A 26,329-nucleotide genomic window follows, 5' to 3' on the forward strand; every position below is an offset into this window, starting at 1 on the left:
GCGCACATCAACTTGGAGTCTCCTGTTTGCTAGGGGTTTCAGGTGGGAGAATCTCCAGATCAGAAGGTGCTTGGGGTTGGAGTCTCTGTAAACTCCATGTCACTTGAGAACATGCTCCCCCTTTGGTATCGAGAATAACAGATTTTTTTTTTTTTTCTCTCTCTCTCTGTGAATAAAGCCAACACCACTATTAAAGCAATCTCTGCCTTATTGGATCTATCTTCCATCCATCAATGCTATTTATCAAATCTGTGTTAGACTGTTTTGGAAAACAGAGTGTAAATTTCTCTCACTGTAATGTAAAGTAGAATGGTGAATTCCCAGGCACTGATGGAGGTGTAGAAGTCTGGTTCTGGAATTGTCCTGTAGCTTTCATTTCTCTTCCATATCTACACAGCACTATGCTATATTTATACACAGAATATCATGCCATACTGGTAATATTGTTTTTGAGTTTATGATTCCGTTTCATTTAGTTCCTGCTATACATCATATACTGGAGCTCTTCCAGCTTTGAAACCACATGGGCTATATAATATCTCTTTGGAGGTTTTTTGTTTGTTTTATTATACGGATGTACCTTTGATAAAGAGTGAAAGCAAGTATTAAAGGGTACTGTCAGGCAAATGGTTATGTTTTAGGGCTATATGACATGACTAAACAATATAGGGTATATTACAGCTTTTTTCATCACGACAATTCCTACTGACTCCACAAAGGGACAACGTTTTGTGCAATCTTTTGCAGGGTTGGTGCTCTGTAATGATACACCACTCATTGCAATCATGAAACATAGACCAAAGCCTGGCAAAAAATCAACAGGTGAAAGTCTATGGCATGACAAACAAGGGGAATAGGCCCAAGTGATTTTTTTAATGTTCTGCCTCTGTTGTCGAATTGGTGTGAAAGTGCTAATAGATGACATGGTAGGTTATGCCAGCAGGGCTGCTAAACTCTAGCTGTGTCCTGCAGCACTTCGGCCTATAAAGAAAGGCTCCCTCAACAGTATCAATTCACACAATGGACCTGACCCAATAATTTAAAAGCAATTAAAGCAATGGGCATAATTATGTGAACACATACCATGAAAATCCACAAAGAGATGAAAATGGCTTCAGGAATTATTCAATATTCTTAATCTGATTTCTCAGTGTAAATGCACAAAAACCAAAGGGGGTTTGCCCTTGCCAATGAGATCGGACTTTTAGTGTGAACAGGGCCAAAGTTTTTAGACTATTTTATTAAAGAAGAAGGTGTCATCTTCTGCAAGCTCTATCACCCAAACATCCTCCCCACCAAAAATTTGTATATACATCTGTATGATACTCTGTCTACAGACCTGCACATGAGGAGGATGTTCTGTGTTAACCCACTGAGGATGGACTGAATTCACTACAACACGCATTTCCCATAGACCCTTGCCCGAGTATACTCGGGACTCGTCCTCAACGGGTTAAATATCATTACTGTGTCTTCTAGCTTTTTCTACGAGGCATTAAAGCATTCTAAAATTTCTACATTTTTTCCTAAATGCCAAATGTGTTTTCAAGTCCTATCCTGCTTATCTATTAAAACAGGTTGAAAGCTGTAAAAAGTCAGACATTGTGACCTATAAATCTCTGACTGTTTTCACTGTTAATCACCCATGAAGCATCATGCTAAGTCATGATGAACATATCAACACTCTCTTTGTGTAGCACATAAAGATATCTTGGACAAACTTGATGAGGAAGAAAGGGAAGAACCACTACACTCAGCACTATTTCTATCTAAAACTAGAAAAGCACTCATAGAGTACAGACCTCCACCAAGCAGCTCATTTTGTTCCATCATCAGCTTATAGCTACGCGGAGCAGAGCACATGTTTTGGAGCCCGTATGCAAACCTCCAAAACGTGCAGCTTGAATTCCCAAGTTCATTGACCCTAGGATCTACCAAACGATCAAAAATCTTTCAAAAATCCATAAAGATTCCCGCATCACTTCCAAACTTCAATAATACATGTATGTTCCTTGTGTCAATATCAACTTTTCCTGCAAGCTTTATTCAAATTCATTCAAAATTTATTTTTTTTAATATTCAAATTTTTTATTATTCAAATTCAAATCAAAGACTTTTTGAATTATTTTGTAAACAGACAAACAAACAAACCAATGCCAATGAAAACGTAACCTCCTGCTTTGGTGGATGTAATGAAAGTTTTGGTTTTCATGCTATCCTTTATAAACCAAAAGTACCATGAAGCAGAACATAATGTTTTGTTCTGGATTCTCCACTCAGAAAACTCTCTTCACCCTTCACAGTTCTACTTCACAACTGGAAGAGTTCAGTAACATTTCAGGGCACTTCTTTTTTTTTTTCTAATATTTTTAATAGTCTGAATCATGCAAATGGATGCCGCACGAATTCACTAACCATCCAAGATTCAATGAAGCCCTGATGACTTGACAATCTTCTCTCAGACATTCTAATGACTTAATCCATCAATTTCCAGGGGGAAATAACGGTTCACAAAAATCACCTGCGCCTTTTTAATTCTGCCCGAGTCTACTCCTCGCGCCGAATATGAACGGACACCGAAAGAGGATGTTGTGTCACTGACCTGGGGGATGACCTATGCAGACTGCAAGGCATTGTGGGTAATCATTTTTGCATATGAGATGCCAGGGAATCCGACCAAGGAGGAAGGAAGTGGAGGAGCAAACTGTGGATACCATTTCAGAGTGTGGTGTCGATGTGCGGTTAGAGCAAAACAAACTAATGAACGCTGGTATGTGTTATCTTAACTCCTCATGACTCGATACCACGTTCTATTCCTGTCCGGCAACTCTGAAAAATTGCATTTTAAAACACACAAACACATGTTTCTGTCTTTTAGTCAGTGACTGTTGACTTTTTTGTCACCCTTGTCCACGTGTAAATGCCTTGTAGAAATACACACTGGAGCGGCGCTATTGCATAATGCACATACTTTATGGCATCTCTATCCACGGGTTGCTATAACCAGGCTGTAGACATTTTATTTGCACTATAGTTACCAAACATAACATGTCTCAAAATGGTCATGCATCAAAGGGCCCCCCCTACACAAACTTTGGAGACCACATACACTGGTAAGACTTAAAGTTGTTTGTCAGAGAGCAGTTTGGTAGCAACAAGCTTCACATGAGATCAACATTCCATGAACATGCCATGTTCTCCCACGACAGTTTATCAACAGATATATGTATTGAATCCAAAACCAGGGCAAAACAAAACATTGTGGCAAAACAAAAGCTTAGGAGAAAGGGTCTCCCATGCAGACATTAGACTTTGAACTTCTTCGCCGATTGTCTACAACTTTCTAAAGGCATTTCAATCCCTCCAACAGTAACCAACTACCGAGTACCATAGAGCAAGCCAGACCCAGTACCCATTAAAAAAAAAACAAAAACAAAAACTTAAAAGTGGTATATATGACTCATCAATACCACAAAAATCTATTTGAAAAGCTCACTGACAGATGGAGAGACAAAGAGAATTAGAAAAAGGGGGGGGGGGGTAGAGAGAGCACGACAACAAGACAGGAGAGATGACAAAGAATGTACAGGTAGAGACACTGAGACATATAGGGTGCAGACAGCATTTTTAAAAAGCCCATACTTTAATTGCCATGACTAAAATAGATTTAAGGTACAAGCTGATGGAGACACACAAACACAGGCAGAGATCAGACGTGCAAGCAAATAATGCCATAAAAAAAGTTTTGTCTCCTAGCAACCACTTAAGAGTCATCAGACGACCAGAAAAGTACATACATTGTGGAATGCGCCGTAAGTGTCTCCCAGTCAACCGTACTATGAAAGCTTGCTTGGGTGAAGTTTGCTTGTCGATAAGCCCACTATGAACTTCCACGCCCACACGACTCAGATAGCTTCTCTTTAAGACTCTTACGTGTGTATACATGTTCTCTCAGATCCTACAAAGTTTCTGGTTACATTCTGAAGGAATGATGGTATCCTCCCCCCCCCCCCCCCCTTTGTTCAACAGTAAGAGGGAAATTAATTACTTGGCAAGAAGGATCGATGCTTTTGAATGCTTGTAAGTTTTCAAACTCAATGAAACCAATCCCTTGCAAATTTAAGATCTGCATAGAGCAGTAGGGCTCCGTACTGAGCTAAAAACCATTTCCATTATACATATGTGACACACATGCTTAATATGTCATTTACATTACATTATCATGTTGTTATACACAACATTGTCATGAGTATACACATGGTATGTACAATCATTCATTTTGTCAATTGTCGGGGGGGGGGGGGGGTAATTGCCCTGATATGCCCAAGTCTTTTAATTAGTCTTTTTTGAAATTTTCGCGGTGGTTTTATTTTCGCGAATCGCCTTTGAACCGCGAAAATAACAACGTGCGAACAGATAAGCACAGTTAGACCTCGCAACCGCGAAATTAACAACACGTGAAAATGTTCTCCTAGTAGCAATTCGCAAAAATATCTGTATGCGAAAATTTCAGCTTGTACAGTAGTTGATCCTGTATTGCTCTCACTTTGTGCGCTGTGCTTTTCAACTCGGACGTTTCACAATTCTATCTTGTAGGAGGAAAAAAAAGGTCTATTAAGGCCTTTTTTATTTGCACTTTTATCATCAACCTAACAAACTGTGATAGAGAAAAAAAAAAGAATTTAGATAAGAGGAATTCTGAAGAGTTCAAAGTAGCATACAGTACACATGCAAAAACAAACAAACAAACACACAAACTTTATAAACGTACAATTATAGAAAAATGGTAGATTGGCCCAGATCAAAAAGTTCACATCCATCTTGAGATAAAAACAGCTCTTTTTGCCATGGATATGAAACCACTTCATTTGTGTACTGTGAAAGTGCGATAACCCAACCATGAACAAGAAAAAAACATATAATAGAATGAGACCAAAACAAAAAAGTTTTGACCTAAATCACAAAATGGTGTCCTTTTCCATATTGGATGGAAAGCATTCCTGCTGTCATTCCTGGATGTTCTATTTTTGTAGCATTCAAGTGCAGTAACTCGACAGTGACGCCAACGTGCTTTATGATCTCGAGCAAAAGTGGCTTCAAAACGTCAACAAACCACACAAGCATACAATGGAAAGTGATGACAACAAAACAAAACAAAAAGAGCAATGTCGGCTTGACGACGTTGGACGTTGACTCTGGTCTGCAGTAAACCCTCACGGATGCCTGGAGATCTTCGAGAATTATCTTTCCCTCCGCACAGATCTACCAGAAAACCACGATACTAGGCCGTTGAAGCCAACAGCTAAAAGGGGGAAACGACTCTCTCTGCCATCGCTTTCGAGCGGAATGTAACCAAGGACAGCGGAAGGCTGGGCTTCCTTCCCAACAAACTGGGCAGATAGCTTATCTGGAACACAGGACACTATCGAGTGCACATGGCACAGGACAGAATGCAAGCCAGCAAAACTTTAAGAGCAGAATTACATGTACATCCTTAACTCATCCCAAACTAACACGACTTCTACGACATCACTGAGTCTATACAAATAGTGGATATTCTGCACTACCCCCTCACATGCTGATGTACATGTACTGCATCATAACTTGCCTTTGAGGGATATCATACTGACATCTGGCTAATTCCTCTAGAATAATACATGTACTACTTTATACACTATTAGGCAAGCCCATCCACTGTGACAGTGATGCAAAATTGTAGAAGGTCACTGTGATATCATCTGAGCCTGAAGAAAAAAAAAAGATTACATAATCTCTCTACACTTACAGCCAGTTCCAGGATGTAGTTATACCAGTCAGAACAAACTGTACTTTTTACTATTAAACTGGTAGTGCCAGTGATTTTATGGTCGAGTTATCACATTTGATGCATATGTGTGTAGGTCAGTTGTATCACAAAACATTCTGCCAGACAAAAATTTAGCAATAAAGCCTAAAATATACTGTAAGGAGATATCACTATTTTTCTCGATAAACCATAACTGCAGACGGTTTGGTGGAGACACAATTTTATTATAACTACATGTATTGTTCATATTTTGTATATTTAATAATTCTTAGGATTGATTATACTGATGAACACTTTTTACATGTGATGTTATCCCTGACTCACATTTTAGAACTATTTTGAAGCACTAAAGCTGGGTTTTTGTTTCATCTGCAAATGGTACATACATGTAATGCCTTTAAGCATGGGTAAAGTAACCTGCATGGATTTTTCACTCTTCCTTTTGCCATGTTGTGAGCATGAACTTGGCCAGACTTCAAAAACACTCAAAGGAATTATGAAAAATAATTTCACATTTTCTCTGCAGTGCCTCACCAGTCCATATCAATGAACCCATAGGATTGAGCTGGAATAGACATTCATTTTACAGCTCCGATGCTTTGTATTTGGTGACACGTATCAAACCTGACCCATATGGTGGGCGACAAAGATGAGTCACCCATTGAACATGCCATAACATTTGATTTGTGACTGCAATAAAAATTTACAAGATCAGAACCAACATATTGTTCTCTCCTGGCAACCATGGAAAGCACTGTCAAGCATAGGAATTCTAATACTTTAAAAATGTGAATATAGCCGTTTCTCAAAAGCGTCCGTCTCTGATGTCATCCATCTCTGATGTCAAATGCACAACCTGCTCCCTCGTAAGGAGACTATGACACCAGGGGGGTGTTTCATAAAGCTGTTCTTGAAGGACAAGTTCACCTTCATTAACATAAGGAATGAGAGAATGTAGCAATATTAGTAGAACTCATCATTGAAAGTTTGAGGAAAATCGGACAATCCGTTCAAAAGTTATGAATTTTTGAAGTTTTTGTGCAGTCACCGCTGGATGAGAAGACTACTGCAGTGTATGATGTCACATGCGTACAACAATATAAGGAAAATACAAAGAGAATTTCACAAAATTTCATCTTTTGAAAAAAGTACATGTTCCCTTGACTTGTTACTGACATATGTTATGGGTAATATTATTCCCATTGCCTTTAGAACGAGGCAGGTCAAGTGCTCTTTTATTATGCGAAAAAAGTGAAATTATGTTGAATTTTCTTTACATTTTCTTTATACTGTTGTACTCATATGACATCACGAGCCTTAGTAGTCTCCTCATCCAGCGGTTCCAACACAAATATTTTAAAAATTCATAACTTTTGCATCGATTGTCCAATTTTCCTCAAACTTTCACTGATGTGTTCTACTAATATTGCTGCATTCTCTCAATCCTTATGTTTATGAAGGTAAACTTGACCTTTAAAGATCAGTTCTTGTACTGAATCACTGAAATTCTGATAAGTATAGCACATCAGAACTGATCACCAGTCTTTCTTAAGTAATTCATAACTTTAAGAACAGCTTTATGAAACACCCTCCCCCCCCCCCCCCCCCCCCCCGCTATCATCCGAGGGCAGGATTCTTGATTGGGAAATGCGCTTGTGAGAGAGCGACCACATTTGCACACAATTCATGCGGATATTAATTATGCAACTACTGCTTTGATAAAGAGGTCAGCTGTGCCTGGCAACATAGCACATGAAACTCCTCACCACATTAATCAGCTTCTTTTTTATTTAAATCACACCATTTCACGAGGGCACCTGCATGCAATCCGTACAAAAGAGTCACAATAGTCCCTATGACTGACACCTGTGAAACATCACCGCCCTTTGAGATTTTGAAAGGTCCTCAAGCTTGTATGAGACCAATCTGTGTATGGCATGCAATGGGTTAATCGTGGCTTTGATGGGGACATCCACTGATCTGCACCAGGTGATTTCTTAATGCAGCCTGTATATCAGACTCCTTTCATTTCTGTTTGAAGCACAAAAACTTAATTTAAATATCTTTACCACCATTTACCTCAAAATGATTCTGACAGTATGGGCTAATTAGAAATCATTTGTAATGTTATCAATAGTACTCTGACTTTACAAGTTAACTAATCTTGACTGTTGTTGCTCTCAATGATAATACAGAATGTTCTGATCTAAGGGTTATAATAAATGCTATCTCCAGTTAGGTTAGTCTTTTCCTTTCTCAGGTCTTTAATAGGACTTGAATAACCTACCTGCTCGTAATTATTTCAAACCTTTCAAATGGATTATTTGTATATATCTCCCATGTCAATCATCATCTTCATGAGGTACGAGTAAGTTGCTCGTAGCAGTGAGTCCATAGAGAATTCTTCCTGAAAAGGGAACTTGTTTCCATGAAAATCAACCTCACAGATCACAATACTGCGGAAACAAAACCACCTGTTCTGAATGATACTGGGAAAGTGTTGACGGTGTTGGTAGAGTGAGCCATTCTACACAGCATATTTTTGATGGCACGTACTTGCATGAATTTCCCACTTCTTTGTTTCATTAATAAAATGACCAAAATATGATTCATCCCAGCTATGTAGAAAGACAAAGAAAGTTCTACCCATCTTGCAGGCTATGAGTTGGCATCAATATCTCTGAAAGATAATCAGCAGAAGAGTCCTAAAAATAACATGCCCTGGGGAAAGTAGTGATATTAATGTTATTTTGAGCACCGAGCAAATAAGGGATATCATGACACCTAAAGAATGCCAAGATAAACCTAAACTGGTCATTATAGACTTTAATATAACTGTCTAGTTTTCCTCTATCTCCCTCTAATCTGGCACTTTCTGTTTCACAGCATTCATGCACTAGCTGACATAATAATATGATCTGTACATTAAACTCTCCTTGGATGCCTACACATTTCTGTATAAATCAAAACAGTATAAAAACTAGAAAAGGCAACATTTACTTTCCTGTATCAAGGTCTTTGGCAATTCTCCTTGGCCCAGGTCAGAGGTGTTAATTGCTTGATCTATTCCTGGTGAAACGAAATCCACCATCTTTACCCGGGCTATAATAACCCATTGAGGTCGAGTCCTGAGTATACTTGGGCAAGTGTCTATGGGAAATGCGTGCTGTAGCAAAATCAGTCTGTCCTAAACAGGTTAATAGGTTAGTTTGCAGTAAGATTGTAAAATGTAGACAGGGAAAGTGCTGTTCTGTTTTTTGCACAGGTACATTGCCTTCTCATCGTGCATGAGAACTGATTCTACAATTGCTCAGGAGAAAGTCTGCAAATTTTGAACATGAAAGTTCTGTAGCACAGCACAGTTGGCTAATTTCAACTTCAACTTCATATCATTAATAAATTACAGTAACTTTCTTCTCATTCAAAAATGAATGGAACACTTTATAATTGTTACCTGTGCTGTGATGTCAAGTCGCTGCCATTGCAAATTGTACGGGCATTGAATAGCAGCTTAATATCAGCTTAAAATGATAAATTTGCATATTGCCTAAGTCTAAAAGTTCAGTCACACCAGTGGACATCAGCAGTTCGATAGGCAATATTGTACACTTCAAATAGTTATGTCACAATCAAATCATGTTCATCAGTTAAACTATTCTCAGTTCATCTCTGTGTAAATCAAAGTCTGGGTGTAAACAAACTCTGTGTTCCCCGGACACTGCATGTCGCCCAGTCCCAATATTAATCTCTCTAAACTTCTTTCCACTGTACACTACTAGTGTACACAAACCCAGCACAGAGTCCACCCCTGCCACTTCCCCTTTCCCCAGCACTGCAAAAGAAGGAAGTATATCATTATCGCCATTCTGATAAAAAAAAAGAAAGATCCAACTTCCTGCTACTGGCTGAAACACTCCAAGACCATTTGAGCACAGAGTACCATTGGACAAGCCATGCTCTTGTAGGCTGTTTTCACACATTACTGAGAAAGCACAGTTTGAATCACAATTGTAATAATGTGCATCGATTACAATCGTGATTGAAATGACGCATTGTGGCCGTGTGTATACTAGTATGCAAACCAGAATCGCGGAGGGTGATTTGAATCGTAAGTCAAATAGTAATTCAAATGACGGTCCAGACGTGTTTCGCAATCGAGATTCTCCAAAATTACAGATTAACCTCCAATTCATGTTTTGGGGGGCAGAGCTTAAAGGGAAGGTAAACCCAAAGAAAAATGTGGATTGAGTGAAAACAGCAACATTAGTAGAACACATCAGTGAAAGTTTGAAGAAAATCAGACAATCGATGCAAAAGTTATGAATTTTTAAAGTTTTGGTATTGGAACCCCTGGATGAGGAGACTACTAGAGGTTATGACGAATAAGTGGACAACAATACGTATAAAGAAAATATAAAGAAAATTCCACAAAAATGTATTTTTCATGAAAATTATAAATTCCATCATCTTGATACCGACATACATGTATGTTAAGGGTAGCAATATTCCCCCTGCTTTCTGAAAGCGATTAGTCAAGTGCTCTTTCATAAGGCTAGAAAAGTGAATTTTTGTTGAATTTCCTGTATATTTTCTTTGTATTGTTGTCCACTCATACGTTATACCCTCTAGTAGTCTCCTCATCCAGCAGTTCCATCACCAAAACTTTAAAAATTCATAACTTTTGCAGCGATTGTCAGATTTTCCTCAAACTTTCACTGATGCATTCTGCTAATGTTGCTGCTTTCACTCAATCCACATTGCTCTTTGGGTTTGCGTTCCCTTTTAAGGTGACCTTTTAACCACTACTGCAGAAAAACCGGGCACTCCAGTCAAAGCGCACACTACTTGTACAATACTGAGTTCTCAAGAGTGATTGCTGAGAACTCGGATAAAGCCACACCTCCTATCCTCACTCTGAAATTTAAAACGGCAGAATCTGCGAAGTCTTCCCCAGTTATGTGTACGAACAATCATTCTAATCATAATTGTAATCCAGCATTGCAATTACGTCTCAACCCGTGTGAAAACAGCATCGGTGAGGCATGGGCTTTGCTGTCGCTGTGGGAACATAATATCCCATCATGTTTTCCTGCAAAGACTCCCTTTTATTTCCTGTCTGATATGCTCCTTGCTCGATGATCCCTTTCACATACGGTTGATCAGCCAGCATTTACTGCGTTCACCTTCTTCTTGTGACCTTATGTTTATTGTGCTTTTGAAGTTACACTGATGTGCAAAGTCTTTTTCGGCCTGAAAATTCCGGCTCTCTCGGCCTAGATAACGGATCCACATGTTCCTTTATTACCACTATTACAACCTGTACACCACTATTATGTTGCAAGTGCTACTATTACTACATGTACGACTGTACTTCTACCACTAATACTACTTCTACTACTGCTACTCTTACTGCAACTACAATGTATATTACAATACAACTACCAAGTACAACTACACACTGCTAAAAGGTGTACTACTACTATTAAACTACCACTATTATGTACTTTTACTACTATTACTACGGTAACCACTACCTTAACCTGTTGAGGATGAGTCCCGATTATACTCGGGCAGGGGTCTATGGGAAATGCATGTTGTAGCAAAATCAGTCCGTCCTCAACAGGTTAACTCCTACCACCACTAATACCACCACTGCTGCCACTACTTCTTCTTCTACCTCTTCTTCCTTCTATACTATTTATACTCTACTACATAGTGAACCTACTCTACTGTTATTTCCTTCTCGGAGGGTTGAGCAGACGCAGGCGTTCCTTGTCATGACCACTTGATGAGAGGCTACTTTCACTATCAATACAGGGCAGTATGCTGATGTTTGTCTGTCTCTGACATTAATTGTAACTAATCCCTAAAATCCTGTAAGACGCAATTGTTGTCGACAGGATTAAATGTCCCACACCTGGAAGACGTCATCGCGAAGTTTCCAACAAATTCGGCACGGGTAATGAGGGTGCTTCCTCTAATCTGCCAACACTGTCCCTCAAGGCGGCCTCAAGAACTGCTGAAGATCGACTGCCTAACTTCTACTCTTGATGACCGTAAAATCATATTTTCGTATACAGATATTTTTGTGGATGAGGACACAGACATTTTTCATCATAAATATGTGTCATAAATACCTGCCCATTTGCGATATTTTCACAAAACGTTGTTAAATTGGTGGCCCAACAGTGATTTGTGACATTCACGAAAATTACATACCCAGGTGAAAATAACAGCTTCTACAGAATTGCATCAATACATATACTTATCTTAAAGTGGAATACCACCCTTTTTTAAAGGAATAATTGTAGAAATACAAACCTCCTTTAAACAGTCATACTGCAGTTGAAGTATACAATATTACAATGTATCTAAAGATCTTTTTCTTTCGTCTTCCTTTCTATTGGGGAAAGGGATCACAGTACATGGTATCTTCATATGATACTCTTGTTTCACATTAGATAAGGAAGACAATGTAAACATGGACATGAATAATGACCTGAAACTCTGATGCTGACTTTACTGCCATTCAGTACCTCATGGGTATTGCTCTGCTTTACTGAGTCTCTATTGATTCTCTATAATGTACCGCAGTGTACATGGTCTTCGGCAAAACTCTGATGTTTGCTTAATTCTACTTGTCCACAGGATCAGCAGTGAATGAAAGCTAAAGTGAGGAGCTGCACTCGGAGCAATAACTTCAAAGGGCAAATCTCTTGCAACCAAATCATGTCAACAAAACTTCACCGGGGTCTTCAGATAACACCTTTATCACACACAAATGACATTTGACTTGATATACAAGGAGTATAGGACACAATTTATGTTTCTATTTTCTGTATTATTCCCCAAGAGAGAACTAATTTCAGCTGATGAGAAAGAATTCCATCACAGGTTACTGTAATAAACACGACTAATACCGAAAACCATTACATCTTGAGTACACATCAGTACGTCATGTCTAGGTGTAGCCTATAATTTGGCAAAATTTTGATCGATAAAGATCTCATTAGAGACCATGGCACAGAACTAGTATGTGAGGCCCATCATCATCAGGAAAGACTGCAACATTAAGAATTGCAATACTTGGCATTTACAGTCACACTGAAAGAGAAAATTGTGAACTTTAAGAAGACACATGTATGTCACAACTATTTGTGGCATAATTAATGCACAAAATGACTTGGCACTCTGTCACAAGAAAATGACACAAGTTAAGCCTGGCAAGCTAGCTTCACTTTTCATGCAATATAGCCATAGGGAGGAATCCAATTAGAGGTAAGCTACATGATATAAATTCTGATTTTCGTTTCCCCATACACACATACACATACCGTATGTACTACAAACAAAATTATCAGACTTTTGTGCAATGATAACTTTAAAAATAGTGAATCAATCCAAATGCAATTTCAAGGTATGAAACTATAACTTATTACCAATATCATTCACAAAACCCTATTCAATTTGCTTCAGGGGTCAAAAAGAAATGAAGGATCTTTGTAGAGTTTGTCAGGAATCCCTTCCCTCCAAGTTTTTTCCATTGTGTTCACAGTTCCAACAGCATCCAAGTGCTCAACTTGGAAGATATGAACCCATGACATATTTTACAACGATTCACATTTCTCTGTGACCACTTAATCAGGTTTTCTGCAAAATGGAGGTAAGAAGTTATACCTGACGTTTCATTCCCTGAAATAGCATTCAGATTGTTAAAATTGTTTTAAGAAAGTCAGGGATGATATTGAGGTTTGTTGAAAAAAAAAATCAGAAATTGAACTTCTCAGGTGATTTTGATACAATGGAAAAAGCAAAATGTGTATAGACTGGAGGAAAAAAAAAAACCTATATCTGAAATCAGATTTGAATCTACAGAATTTCATGTCTGGAAAGTTATTAATGCAGAAATGTGATTGTATTTTTTCATTTTTTATTTTTTATTTTATTTTATTTTTTTTTTTTTGGGGGGGGGGGAACATACTGCGTAGGAGTTCTCACCTCCCGTAGGCCGCTGGATCGGAAGTTGTGGAGTTGTTTGGTGAGGAGCTGGAGCTCCTCCGTCGTCCTCTGCTCCTTCTCAAGGTACTTCTCACTGTGGTTCTTTTGGGTCTTCTTCTGCAGCTTCTTCACCTCTGCCCGACACTTCTCAACAGCCTGGGGGTGGGGGAGGGGGTGGAGATGGGGTGGGGGAGGAGGTGGAGATGGTGTGGGGAGGAGTAGAGATGGGTGGGGGAGGGGTGGAGATGAGGAAGAGGAGGGATAGAGATGGGGTGGGGAGGGGGTGAGATGGGGTGGGGGAGGGGATAGAGATGGGGTGGGAGAGGGGGTAGAGATGGGGTGGGGGAGGGGTAGAGATGAGGAGGGGAAGGGTGGAGACAGACAGAAGAGATTTATAGAGTTTGGGAGGGAGGGAGGGAGAGAGAGACAGGGGAGGATCAATAACAATTATCAAATATCAAACAACTGGTGTATCAAATTGAGCCAACAATATCAAATACTGTAAAAGTAAGAATTTTCACACATTTTATGTGACATAAAACTAGCACAATAATAAAAACACATAATCTTAATTTTCTGCTTGTTGTCACATGTGGTACTATTCTAAATTTTGATTCCACTGAATCAAAAATATTGCAAAATTCATCACATCCAGCAAAGTTGAAAAAGAAAATTGCTGCCATGAAAATTTCCACTTTTACAGTACACCGATATGAGCAACAGGCAACTACTGTAAAAGTGGATATTTTCGCGCGACTAATGTTTCGCGCTTGGCCGTGTCAGAAGACTTTCACGTGTTTTTAATTCCGCGGAATCAAGACAACAAGTACTGGAACATATGGCATGCAAAAGTATTTGCGTGCTTTTATTTTCGCGCTAGCTTCTCATTGCGCGCGAAATGAGCGAAAATTTCAACACCGCGAAAATTTCCACTTCTACAGTACATTGTACAACCACGCAAGTGGGAAACAGCTACATGTACATCTCATTAGCCCCAGCATGAAGTCCTAAACATTGGACAATGCTAACAATTAAATATATAAAAATTGTCAGAGCATCATAACAGCCAGGGATGGAGTCTGTCCTATGATGGCCGATTCTCTCCATAGCATGGAGAGAGCTTTCAAATGTTCTGCGACTCAGCTGTGAAAAGGAGTGGAGAGGGAGTGTAGGATGTTTGAATCTCTTCGATCACAATCTCTCTCTGAATCACCACTGAACACCCCTAGGGTGTACAGGGTACTAACTTTTCTCCATATTCCACTGGTAGACCTACATGCATTTCCCATTCACCCCTGCCCCGGGATACTCAGGTCTAGTCTTCAATGGGTTAAGATTCGTGATGATGGTGACCAAAGATAGTAGAGATAATAAGATACGAAGGCGCGCGATAAAAATGGACACAAAATGGCTACCCTACATGACGATACAAAAGAGAGCTAAGTACAAACTCAGTACACCTAGGAACATCATTCATTTCCAAAGGTAGTGGTATCTTTATTATCTTAAAAAGATTTAAAAATTGTAGTCGTAGCTTTTTTTCGATTAAGGGGATTATTTTGAAGAGCGAGATTTTAAAGTAATAAGGATTATTTCGTGGAGGTAAAAATTTGGCAACAACGTGATCTTACAATCAAAGACGCTTGATAAACAACAACATCTTCAAAGACAGCGCGTCTCAGGCAAAGACACACATCACCTGAGACGCGCTGTCCCTGAAGCCGCGAGCTGCTGTTGTTTATCAAGTGTCAAGACAGCGCGTCTCAGGTGATGTGCGTAATACGCTTGAGGTCCGCGCGCTGTCCATTTGTTTTGTACAGGATTAGCGCACACTTTCGTGTCTTATTAGTTAAGCGTCTTTGATGGTGACCCATCCATTCACTGCAATGACGATTCAAGATATTATGGCATTTCAGAAATATCGTGATGAGTGTTTTCACCCATGGTGCTAATGCACAATTGGTCAGGCAGACTGCTGCATGCACTACGCCTATGACAATAAATGATAGCAACCTGGGCGGGTAGCTGCACATCGAGAGCTGCATTTTCCGCAGTGAATGCTCTTTCATGTCACATTGCTGCAGCAAACTTCACACACAAAGTTTGAATCACTTTACGGGTATACAGGCAATTTTCCCTAGGGGATCTTTCAGGTGGCTTTCCACACAAGCAGCTTTCACTATGATATCGTGATTTCTCATGGTCAGTGTGAACAGCCCTGGTGTTTCAATGGTGCTTCAATGGGAGTAAATCAGAGAGTTCAGACGGAAGAGATCACACAGGCGCACCAACGAAAATCACATGCAAAAATCGCTTGGTCTAAAACAAGGTACACTACAGTGTATCAGTATTTGTTTGTTTGTTTGTCTGTTGCCATCTTCCTATCTCATTAAATCATATCCTGGGTCACGGAGGCCAGATGAATCTATAAACACTGCCATACAAGAACACCCTGTAGTAATTTCTATAGAGATCCTGTTTTCATTTTCTTGACTTCCTTTCTATCTTATCTCTTTTACTTTTTAAAAACGTAACTATTGGAACTTTCGTTAAACTCATTCCTGGTATCCATGACATTCAGTGACTTGTAAATGATCTGGCCTTTTATTCAAATTGATACACTGATATAGAACTGCATCCATCCTGCATCATAAACATGACAATGATGAGGAAAATTAAACAATGCTCAACTGAGGTTTTACGCCAATTGAAGTGTCAAGATTAAAAGTTGTCTTTACTGGCTGTAATTATTATCTCCCGACAAGCCAAAGTACGGTTTCAAATTCACATTGTATTTGACAGTGCTTAATCAAGGATTTCATCTGATCAAATCGTGAATGATTTGCAATGGGGCAAGTCCAAGATATCGCGCACCTTACGTATGGGACATTCAGAGATTTCAAACCTCTGAAAAGTAATGAAGGAGCACTTGGATTTTATTGTTTATCATCAGGAGGACTGGTATCCCTGAGAAGAATATTGTGTTTAAGTTTGATGTCATTTGACCTTGGGTTAATGGTTTTATTAAGAAAAATATGCCAACTTACGTATGGGACCAGAGAAAAACTGGATTTTTCAAAATAAAGTTTGAACTGAAAATTCTCTGAAAGTACCTTACTGATCAAGTTCTGTTTGGAAGTGAAGAAAGGTACAATACTGAAGTATCTTCCAGCAAAGTTTCACTGCAAAAGAATAAAGCATATTTTCATGAAGTTGGTTTAATTAACGAAAGTACACCTTACGTATGGGACATGGCTCAACTTACGTATGGGACATTTGTCTTTAGTGCACAAATGCATTCATGGGAATGACTTTAAATTTCCCCATAGTGTCATATTCAGTTCCACAAATCATGCTACAACATGTAACAAAGGAAATAGACTTCTAAGTGGGTACTTTCCTGGTTCAGGTACCTAGCAAAAGCTAAAATAAAACAAATAAAAGTAATTACCAATTTACAATTAAATGTCTTAGTTTGGATTCCGTCATGCATTAACACTGTCCTCATGATGTCTGCACATACAGATATAGTGTACTGACACTCTATTTCTAGCCCATTTGTAATTACTCTAGTCAATATTTTTTCATCAAATGAAAAAAAAAATGAGCGAATTCTAGCTTGTGACCTTGATATAGCATACATGTACATGTACAATAACTAATTTGTAGTCTTGATAATTTCAACTTTAGAATCAAATGTCATGTACAGTGTAATTTGCAAATACAGTTTGAAGTGGGTACTTTCAGTAGCTCTAGGCTTACCTTGCAAGTTGTCTGAGTTTTTATAAAGCTTTTATAATTGTTTGAAATGCAGCACAAAACACAACAACAACAAGAGTACTTCATTTTGCTCTGTAATCATCATGTTTTGCCATGTGAATTTTAGCTGAACTGCAAAATCAATCAAATTTTAATGAAAGTTTTAGATTTCAAGGAGATAGAAGAATGTATGTACCAATGCTGTTTTTTTTTTTTTTTTCAAATTGCTTGGCTTCGTGTCTATGAAACCAAAGACGACAAAATTTGTGTTACTTTGTACATACATACATGCTTGTGTAGCGATACAGGAAAGATTATCATTTGCACATTCAAATCTAGATTTGAAACACTTAAGTTACTCACTGATCTGCAAATTACAATTTTGAATAAATTCTAATAACCTCATTTGATCATACACTACCAGATTGCAATGTATGTTGATAATTGTGTAGATGTGGGGTACAAAGTAAGTATGAGTTGATGAAGGTGTCTCAGAGCACATCTGTCTCTTCAAACACAAAATAGAAAAGAATATTGAATTCCCTATTTGTTTGTGTAATTTGTGTTTTTAGCACTCCAACCACAGAACCAGTATTGATATTGTGGTTTATAGCAAATGTAAACTATAGTCTTCATTTTACAGGATTTTCAGAAATCATGTTCATGACCTTGATGTTAAAGTCATGACATATTCTGAGGGTGAGCAGTTGAAATATTAACAATCATATCAAAATAAAAAGTATTCTCATAGGGTTTTTCCTTTGCTATCAACTCTAGTAATGACAAAGTTACCTGCTCACACCTTAAGTGATTTTTCTTTTCAGTAAGACCTATAATGTTGTCATTGATGAGCGCCATAAGCACAATTGTTTTGATTTCGCTTTTGAGGCTGTACAACCTGTGGTACATGCTGAACAGTGTACTGCACCTAAAATGACACTCAGAGAATCCCATTCTTGGACAAAGTCATTTTGTAGAGAGGTAAAGTTGAAAATGATAACTGAATTAAGAAAATGTCCAATATCAAAATGTTAACGGGGAATGTTAATTTAAGACCAGCTGCACAGCCTGTAATGAAAATAAGAAAATACAAGTATAAATGAATATTCTTTATTTTCCTTTCTTAATCATAGAATGACTCAATAATGCTGTTCTTACACTCTCCCTGAGGTCAACTGAGTAGGAGAGGCAGATATATAGACATTTCCTTCAGAGTAGGTGCAAAGATAACCATTAACCAAACAAATGTAAGGACATATAGCATTCATGTCAAAAGGCGGTTTTCCCATTCACTTTGCATGTAATGTCCCATACGTAAGGCATTTGTCCCATACGTAAGCAAACTTTAATTAGTTATAAGATGAAGGACTAATTAAATTTCCTCATTTAGTTTTGCTAATCTGGAGTTGACATGAATAAATTAGAACTTCCTAAAGTATGATTGGTCAATGTTACAAATCTTCAGAAAAAACTTAAAAAAACATACTCAAATCCTTACGTATGGGACACTATGTTCTGGGAAAGTGCATAATTTGCATAATTAATGTGCTGACCTTGTCTTACCAATTGCAGATTATACTAACTCATACAGGGGTCATGTCCATAAAGGAACTAGGTCAAGGACAAATTCAACTGATTTTAGATGAATATTTATAATTTGTCCCATACGTAAGGTTTGTTTTTGATTTATGCAAATCAAGGCCATATTTCTCGCATAAATTTGCATAATTCAATATTTTCTTTGCTGGAAATATATGATTTAACTCTTTGGCTACAACATGATATCAATAACTTTTTGATAAAATCAAGATGAATTTTGAGCATCTGAGGGGACATTATCTTGGACTTGCCCAATGACACATAATGGCAGCTCAGTGAAAAGGCTACTATACTACATTACACACAGAGAGTTAATCAGAATTTAGAATTTGCTGTGATGTACATTTTATGCTTTAATACACAAGTAAATGCTGTTCTAATATCATCATCATCATCACCACCACACATACACAGGTATGCCATAATCACTTCCTTGTTAGAATTTTATTATCACATACAGTACATCTCATTATTGGTTATAAATCATGTTGTGGCAGAACTGTTTCAGGAACTATAACTTGTGTGGGCAGAGATATAAACTGAAGAATTCTGAGGACTACAATATTACATCATAACTTTCATTACAATCTTCACTCAGTTTTTACAAGTTGCTCCCAAGAAACTGACTATGGATTTTTGGGTGTTTTTTTTTTTCAACTGAAAGTATGATCTCCAGATCCATGAAAGTTTAACTTTTACCTCCTTCCCCTTTTCCTTAGAACTATGGATAACATTTGGATATAATAAAGCACAAGGATTAAACAGAAAAAGATATTCCATAATGTATTTTTTTTTGTAAGACTATCTACCTGAAATCTTGCCCTTCAGAGTCAAAAGCTTATGCAGTAGTATAAAAGATCATAAATATTAATTTGTTTCAAGACTGCTAATGCAAGAATGAAACCACCCACAACAAAAGTGACTGAGAGCAAATGGAAATGTGTTCTGTCGCATGACAGATCAGATGAATGCAGCTTTTAAAAATACAAGTTTTGTTTTTATACAGCTGTAGGCCCGTTAACCCATTGTGGACGAGTCCCGAGTGTACTCAGGCAGGTGTTTATGGGAAATGCATTTTGTACCAAAATCAGCCCAACCTCAACGAGTTAATAGAGACCGAAAAGAAACAAAATCCAATAGCCCATCAGGAAGGAAACGTATGAAAACAAATTCCCTTCTGAGAGTGCACACATCATGTCATTAGTCTGAATTTCATAACTTTTCTGACAGATTGATAATCTCCCATGCAGCAATTTATGAAAAAGAAAATGTACATGATACAGCCGCATCCTGGTTCCTGTCACAGATGTGTAGAGAGGTGCTTTTTGATGTTAAAAACACAACTCTCATTATAGCAACCTTTCTTCTTTTTTTTAAGGTATGAAAATTTCAAAGGCAATGAATATGACAATGAATCTCCATTACCAGATTTGTTCTGTGAGACAGTCAGGCTGGGAGAATCAACAACTAGAAATTTACCTATTGAATATGAGCTGATTCTGCTTGAACACAGATTTCCCATGTGGCTAAATGCCTGTCCAAGTATACTCAGGACTAGTTTTCAATGGGTTAATTAAGGTAAAAAAAAAAAACAGAATTGAGCTACATAACTCTGATTAACTACTATAGCCCCATCTTAGTCGCATAATCCTGATGACAAAATGTAGGATAAAACTATGATTACACTTTTTTAGTTTCTTACAGGCTATTTCTGTACAAATCTGCTGCAAACCTATCACAGACTTACATCATTCAACATACTGTCAGTAATCCAATTTCATATGTTTTGAAAAATTGTCCCTTTTTTTTTTTCTTGTTGGGGTGGGGGTTGAGGGCCTTGACTTCTTCAAAGCAGGTACAGAATGGTATTTAAAGACATTATTTACCATTTGCAGATAAAAGAAAGACCCAGCTTTAGTGCTTCAAAATAGTTCTTAAATGTGAGTTAGGGATAGAAACAACCAATGTGAAAATGTTAATCAGTATAATCAATGTTAAGTATTGTTAAATGTGAACAATAATTATACCGGTAATGAAATTGCTTCTAGAATAAACTGTCTACAGTTCTGGTTTATTGAGGAAAATAATGATATCTCCATATATTTTAGGCTTTATTGCAAAATTTTGATATGGTTGGTGGGATGTTTTGTAATACAACTGACGTATACTTATATATCAAATGTGATAACTTGATCATTTTTTAAATCACTGCTCCCAATGGTAAACAATGCCTTTAAGAGAATCCGCTATCACCTGACGGAGGCCATTATCTATACGAGTCAATAGGACAGAATCACAGATGATTTATTGATGTTCGAATGGCATCACCTGTGAACCATTTGTCTGGCTTGCTCACATGTTCAATTTTATTTGTTGCTTTACATGTCACTGCCTCACGCAACAACTTTCTCTTTCTTGCAGTATAATCTTTATCTCGAGAAAGAAAGTACAGTTGAACCTCTCTTATCCGGCCTCCCTTTATCCGGATCTCTCTATTATACGGACGCAATCTCGCCGTGATTTTTTTTTTTTTTTTTTAAATAATTACGGGAGGAAAGGGGGATTCCCAACTCCTTGAGAACTCCTACACAAACACACATGAATTACATATTACTTCCAACATTAACATACACCTCTATTTTGGGGTCTGTAATACTGAGTGTAACAATGAAAAGGTTGCAGTATACACATTACTACATGTGGTACTACAATGGGCTACATCAGTACATTTATGTGTATGTATATACATGTATAAAGCATTGAGTCTCCCGTATCCGGCCAAATCCCTTATCCGGATGAGCCCCGGTCCCGACTTGTCCGGATACGAGAGGTTCAACTGTATCCTAGATCTCAGACTAACCAGTGATATCGGTCCATGCACACTGCCTTTGGCCAACCAATAATAGGAAGCAGAACTAAAAATGGCAAAGCATTCCCAGTCGTATGAAATTTATATTTCTGTTTCAATTTCCTCCTGGAATGCGAAACATTCAGTGCCCCATGAAGGATGTAAATAAATCAAGTTTGTATTGAAGCTTCCACAGTATCAAATGAGAATGAAGTGTCGGATACATAAAATCCCACATAAAGCATTCTCAGTATCTTTGGAATTTGAAAGTACCATTGTGATTTCTTTGTCATTACGATCACACGACAATCATCATGGTTTTTGGTAAGACACACCAATTTTGTCCTTGGTGGAGAACATTAACATTGTTTGTCTCTGGGGGAGGATAGTCATAATTCTTTGGTTTAGAACATTCATGAATCTTTAGTTCAATGTTCATTTGATATCTTTTATCAAGGCAATTTACGATTTCTTGTAGTACATACTGTTTTATGTCTAAGTGCTGATAGGCCCGCATTGGGACTGCCTTTTCTGATCCTTTGAAGGTTGGCTCATTTCTTATCTTTCCTGACCGTCAGTGTACATCAATATAAGTTGATACTGTAAGCCTGTATGTTATTCATGTGACATTACCTGCTACTCTGTAATTTGATTTAGGATGAAAAACAAATGGAATAGAAGCATTCATCCTGTTATGAAGACGTACATAAAGGCCCGAATTCACGAAGCTGGTTCAATCTTGTCCATGGTTTAAACTATGGACAAAGACCATGGGGTGCCATGTGTCGCACAGAATATTTCGTTTTGAAATCAGTCATTTTGTCACAAAATAATCATTTCATCTATGAAATGACTGATTTCGTAACGAAATACTCCATGCGACACTTGGCGCCCCATGGTCTTTGTCCATGGTTTAAACCATGGACAAGATTGTACCACCTTTGTGAATTCGGGCCTAACGGTATCTCTTGTCTATGCTGGATGGCATGATGTACATAATCTGTATTCGGCATGACACTGTTGATCCCCATATCTTTCTATTAAACCTGTAGCAATCATAACACATACTGATGTATGGTTAAAAACAAAATTCAAAGGCAAATATCATAATTTGGTTAAAAGATGAAAAAACTCCACAAAAGCTCAGCATCTTGATATTTCAGGGAAAAGCATTTAAACTTTTCATGACAGATACATATTTTCTTTAGAATAGTTTAACTTGGAAAAAAGTATACTGAATATTAAATTTAACAACAATCGTTAATCAAAACCCAATGTATTGTTGGCAGCTCAATAACTGTAATAATATTATTCTACATGTACAATATGCTGATGGGTCATCGATTATCATGTACTTCAAAGGCCATTAGTCTTGGATGGTACAAGAAGAGGATGCAATGTATTCAAATCAGTGTCCTGCAGACACAAACTTTGCTTCTGTTCTGAAAGGGCAAACTAAATAAACGTTTTGCCACTTGTCAACTCTCAACTGAGACTGTTATAAGACTTTCAAGTACAATGTACCTACTTTATCATTTTTCTCTGTCCTTCCCTCCTGTCTTGCATCCATCACAACACACACTCACACACCACAAACAAATACTGTATACGCCATATATTTCGTGAGTCTAAATTTTCGCGAATCGGGAATTCCCGACGATTTTGCGAGTGGTTAAATTCGCGATAGTGGAGTCCTGTACTGAACGGAGAAGTGCACTTGCGCACGTCACATTCACATCGGGATCAGAGTCAATATTTTTGCGTGTCTTTAATTTCGCGAATAGCACCTGACTCGCGAAATTCGCGAAAATAAAAACCTCGCAAAATATTCGGCGTATACAGCAGACAGCAGCACACTTACAACTGTATCAAATTATGCAGATTGCTTTTCATTCCTCATACTATTTTAAGTGGCCTTCCTCGTGATTCCATCTTGTTGTGAAGTTGCTATCTCTCATTGAGATACGTATCCACAGCATTTTTACAGGCTGTGTTTGATCAAATAAGGCAGACTGTCTTAAAGGACAAGTTCACCTTCATTAACATGAGGATTGAGAGAATGCAGCAATATTAGTAGAACACATCATTGAAAGTTTGAGGAAAATCCGACATTCTGTTCAAAAATTATGAATTTTTGAAGTTTTTGTACAGTCATCGCTGGATGAGAAGACTACTGCAGTGTATGATGTCACATGCGTACAACAATATAAGGAACATATCAAGAGAATTTCACAAAATTTCATCTTTTGTAAAAAGTACACATTCCCTTGACTCGTTACTGACATATGTTATGGGTTATATTATTCCCATTGCCCTTAGAAAGAGGCAAGTCAAGTGCTCTTTTATTATGCGAAAAAAGTGAAAATATGTTGAATTTTCTTTACATTTTCTTTATACTGTTGTACTCATATGACATCACGAGCCTTAGTAGTCTCCTCATCCAGCGGTTCCAACACAAAAATGTTAAAAATTCATAACTTTTGCATCGATTGTCCAATTTTCCTCAAACTTTCACTGATGTGTTCTACTAATATTGCTACATTTTCTCAATCCTTATGTTTATGAAGGTGAACTTGTCCTTCAAAAGTATGGTAGAGAGAGGTACAGAAAACGAGTCAGAGGGGAAGAAATTGGTGAAAAGTGGGAAAATCCCACTTACTGTACAAATATCATCACAGATTTTATTTGTCAATAATCTGAAGTATTCTATGTGTTCAGTGGCCATCTAGAATACATACTAGTAGTAGGAGATAAGAATTTGATGGAATGAATACCATCTCACTTTGACTCTAGTTTATTACAACTTTGATCTGGCCTTTCCCTCCCACTCCCAGCCCAGTCCTAAATCACTGCTGATTAACTCACTGGGTGCTACAGACTTCCCAGCCCACCTTCTGCCATGTTAAAGGTCCAGTTTACCTTTGGGAGCAGTGATTTTAAAAACTTTCAAGATATCACATTTGATGCATACACAGGTCTGTTGTATCACAAACATCCTACCATATAGAATTTTTGCAATAAAGCCTAAAATATAATGATATCATTGTTTTTCTCAATAAACTGTAACTATAGACAGTTTAATCTCGAAACATTTTTATTGCAACTATTGTTCGCATTTTGTGAATTCAACAACACTTTCATCAAGTATATGGATTCACATTTTTACAGCGGTTGTTTCTATCCCTAACTCACATTTTAGAACTGTTTAAAGCATTTATACTGGGTTTTTGCTTCATCTGCAAATTAAATCATGCCTTTAACTCTTGGGCACATTGATACTCGATGCATCATAGACATACACAATACAAAGTGCAATTGCCTGTGCTGATAACAACGAAATCTGCAGATCCTTTGCAAAAACAGATGTGATTACAGCGTATGTTACGAGTCGTTTCCTATTTATGTGTATGCTCACACCATAGTTGCTGTAGATAAGGAGTAACCTCAGATACATATTGCATCGAAATGCATAACTTGCTATTCTTTGAAATCTACCTCTCCATTCTGTTTCCATTCAGGTAAACAGATGATATTTAAACACACAAACACACAAAAAGTGAGCTTAAAAAGCACATCATGCAAACAGAAAAGTTCAGAGAACAAGTATTTAGCCCAAACTTGGTCGATTATAGAGGGGCTTTCTAACTCTGAATGACAAGGGCAAACATATTTGCCCTGCATATTCCTACTATATGATCAAAATATTGTAATCAAACAGCGTAATCAGCCTTATAAAATACCAATAAACATGCAGTTGCTTGCAATTAAAAAATATGGAAATGAAGAATGCCACATCCTTGACAGAAAGATCAGTTTACTCTGAAACACAGCACTTTTTTGTAACTTTAAACCAGTGACCTGATGATACCTTCAAAATCACATCATCAATCCATGTATGTTTTTAATAGAAGAGTTCAAATATTTTAGGCCAAGGTAAACATTACGATTATAATGACAAAGTGAGGTCTGTCTCTTCAGGTGAGCAAAATTTATCACTTCCTGAATCGACTGGTAGAAAAAAAAAATTGAAAGTTCATGCCCGAAAACAAACCAAACTTTTAGTAATCATGCTTTTATGAATTAATGTAACTATGTAATTTATTCATTACAGTCCTGTGTACAACTGATCATTTCAATTCATTTTTGATGAGGATGACTTTTATTGCAACTTCAATATTAAATGCTTTAAGAGGTGTAAACAAGCAACATGAGGTTTACCAGTCACTCAACAAAGTAAAATTTTTACAATTGGTATTTTTCTTGTCTCCTTCCTCCATCTACCCCTCTACTCTATGAAAAAGAAAAAAGGAGAAGAAAAA

At 37.7% G+C, this 26,329-nt stretch overlaps 1 protein-coding gene across 1 annotated transcript in view; it reads right to left on the reverse strand.

Moving 5' to 3' along the window:
- LOC140231516 (BAR/IMD domain-containing adapter protein 2-like) overlaps positions 1–26,329 on the reverse strand; it is a 110,183-nt gene that overhangs the window by 31,017 nt on the left and 52,837 nt on the right. Inside the window, 1 exon segment of the mRNA XM_072311651.1 lies at positions 13,805–13,960. Coding sequence (XP_072167752.1) covers positions 13,805–13,960 — 156 coding nt within the window.

Source organism: Diadema setosum, chromosome 8, assembly GCF_964275005.1.
Source record: "Diadema setosum chromosome 8, eeDiaSeto1, whole genome shotgun sequence".
Classification (NCBI taxonomy): domain Eukaryota; kingdom Metazoa; phylum Echinodermata; class Echinoidea; order Diadematoida; family Diadematidae; genus Diadema; species Diadema setosum.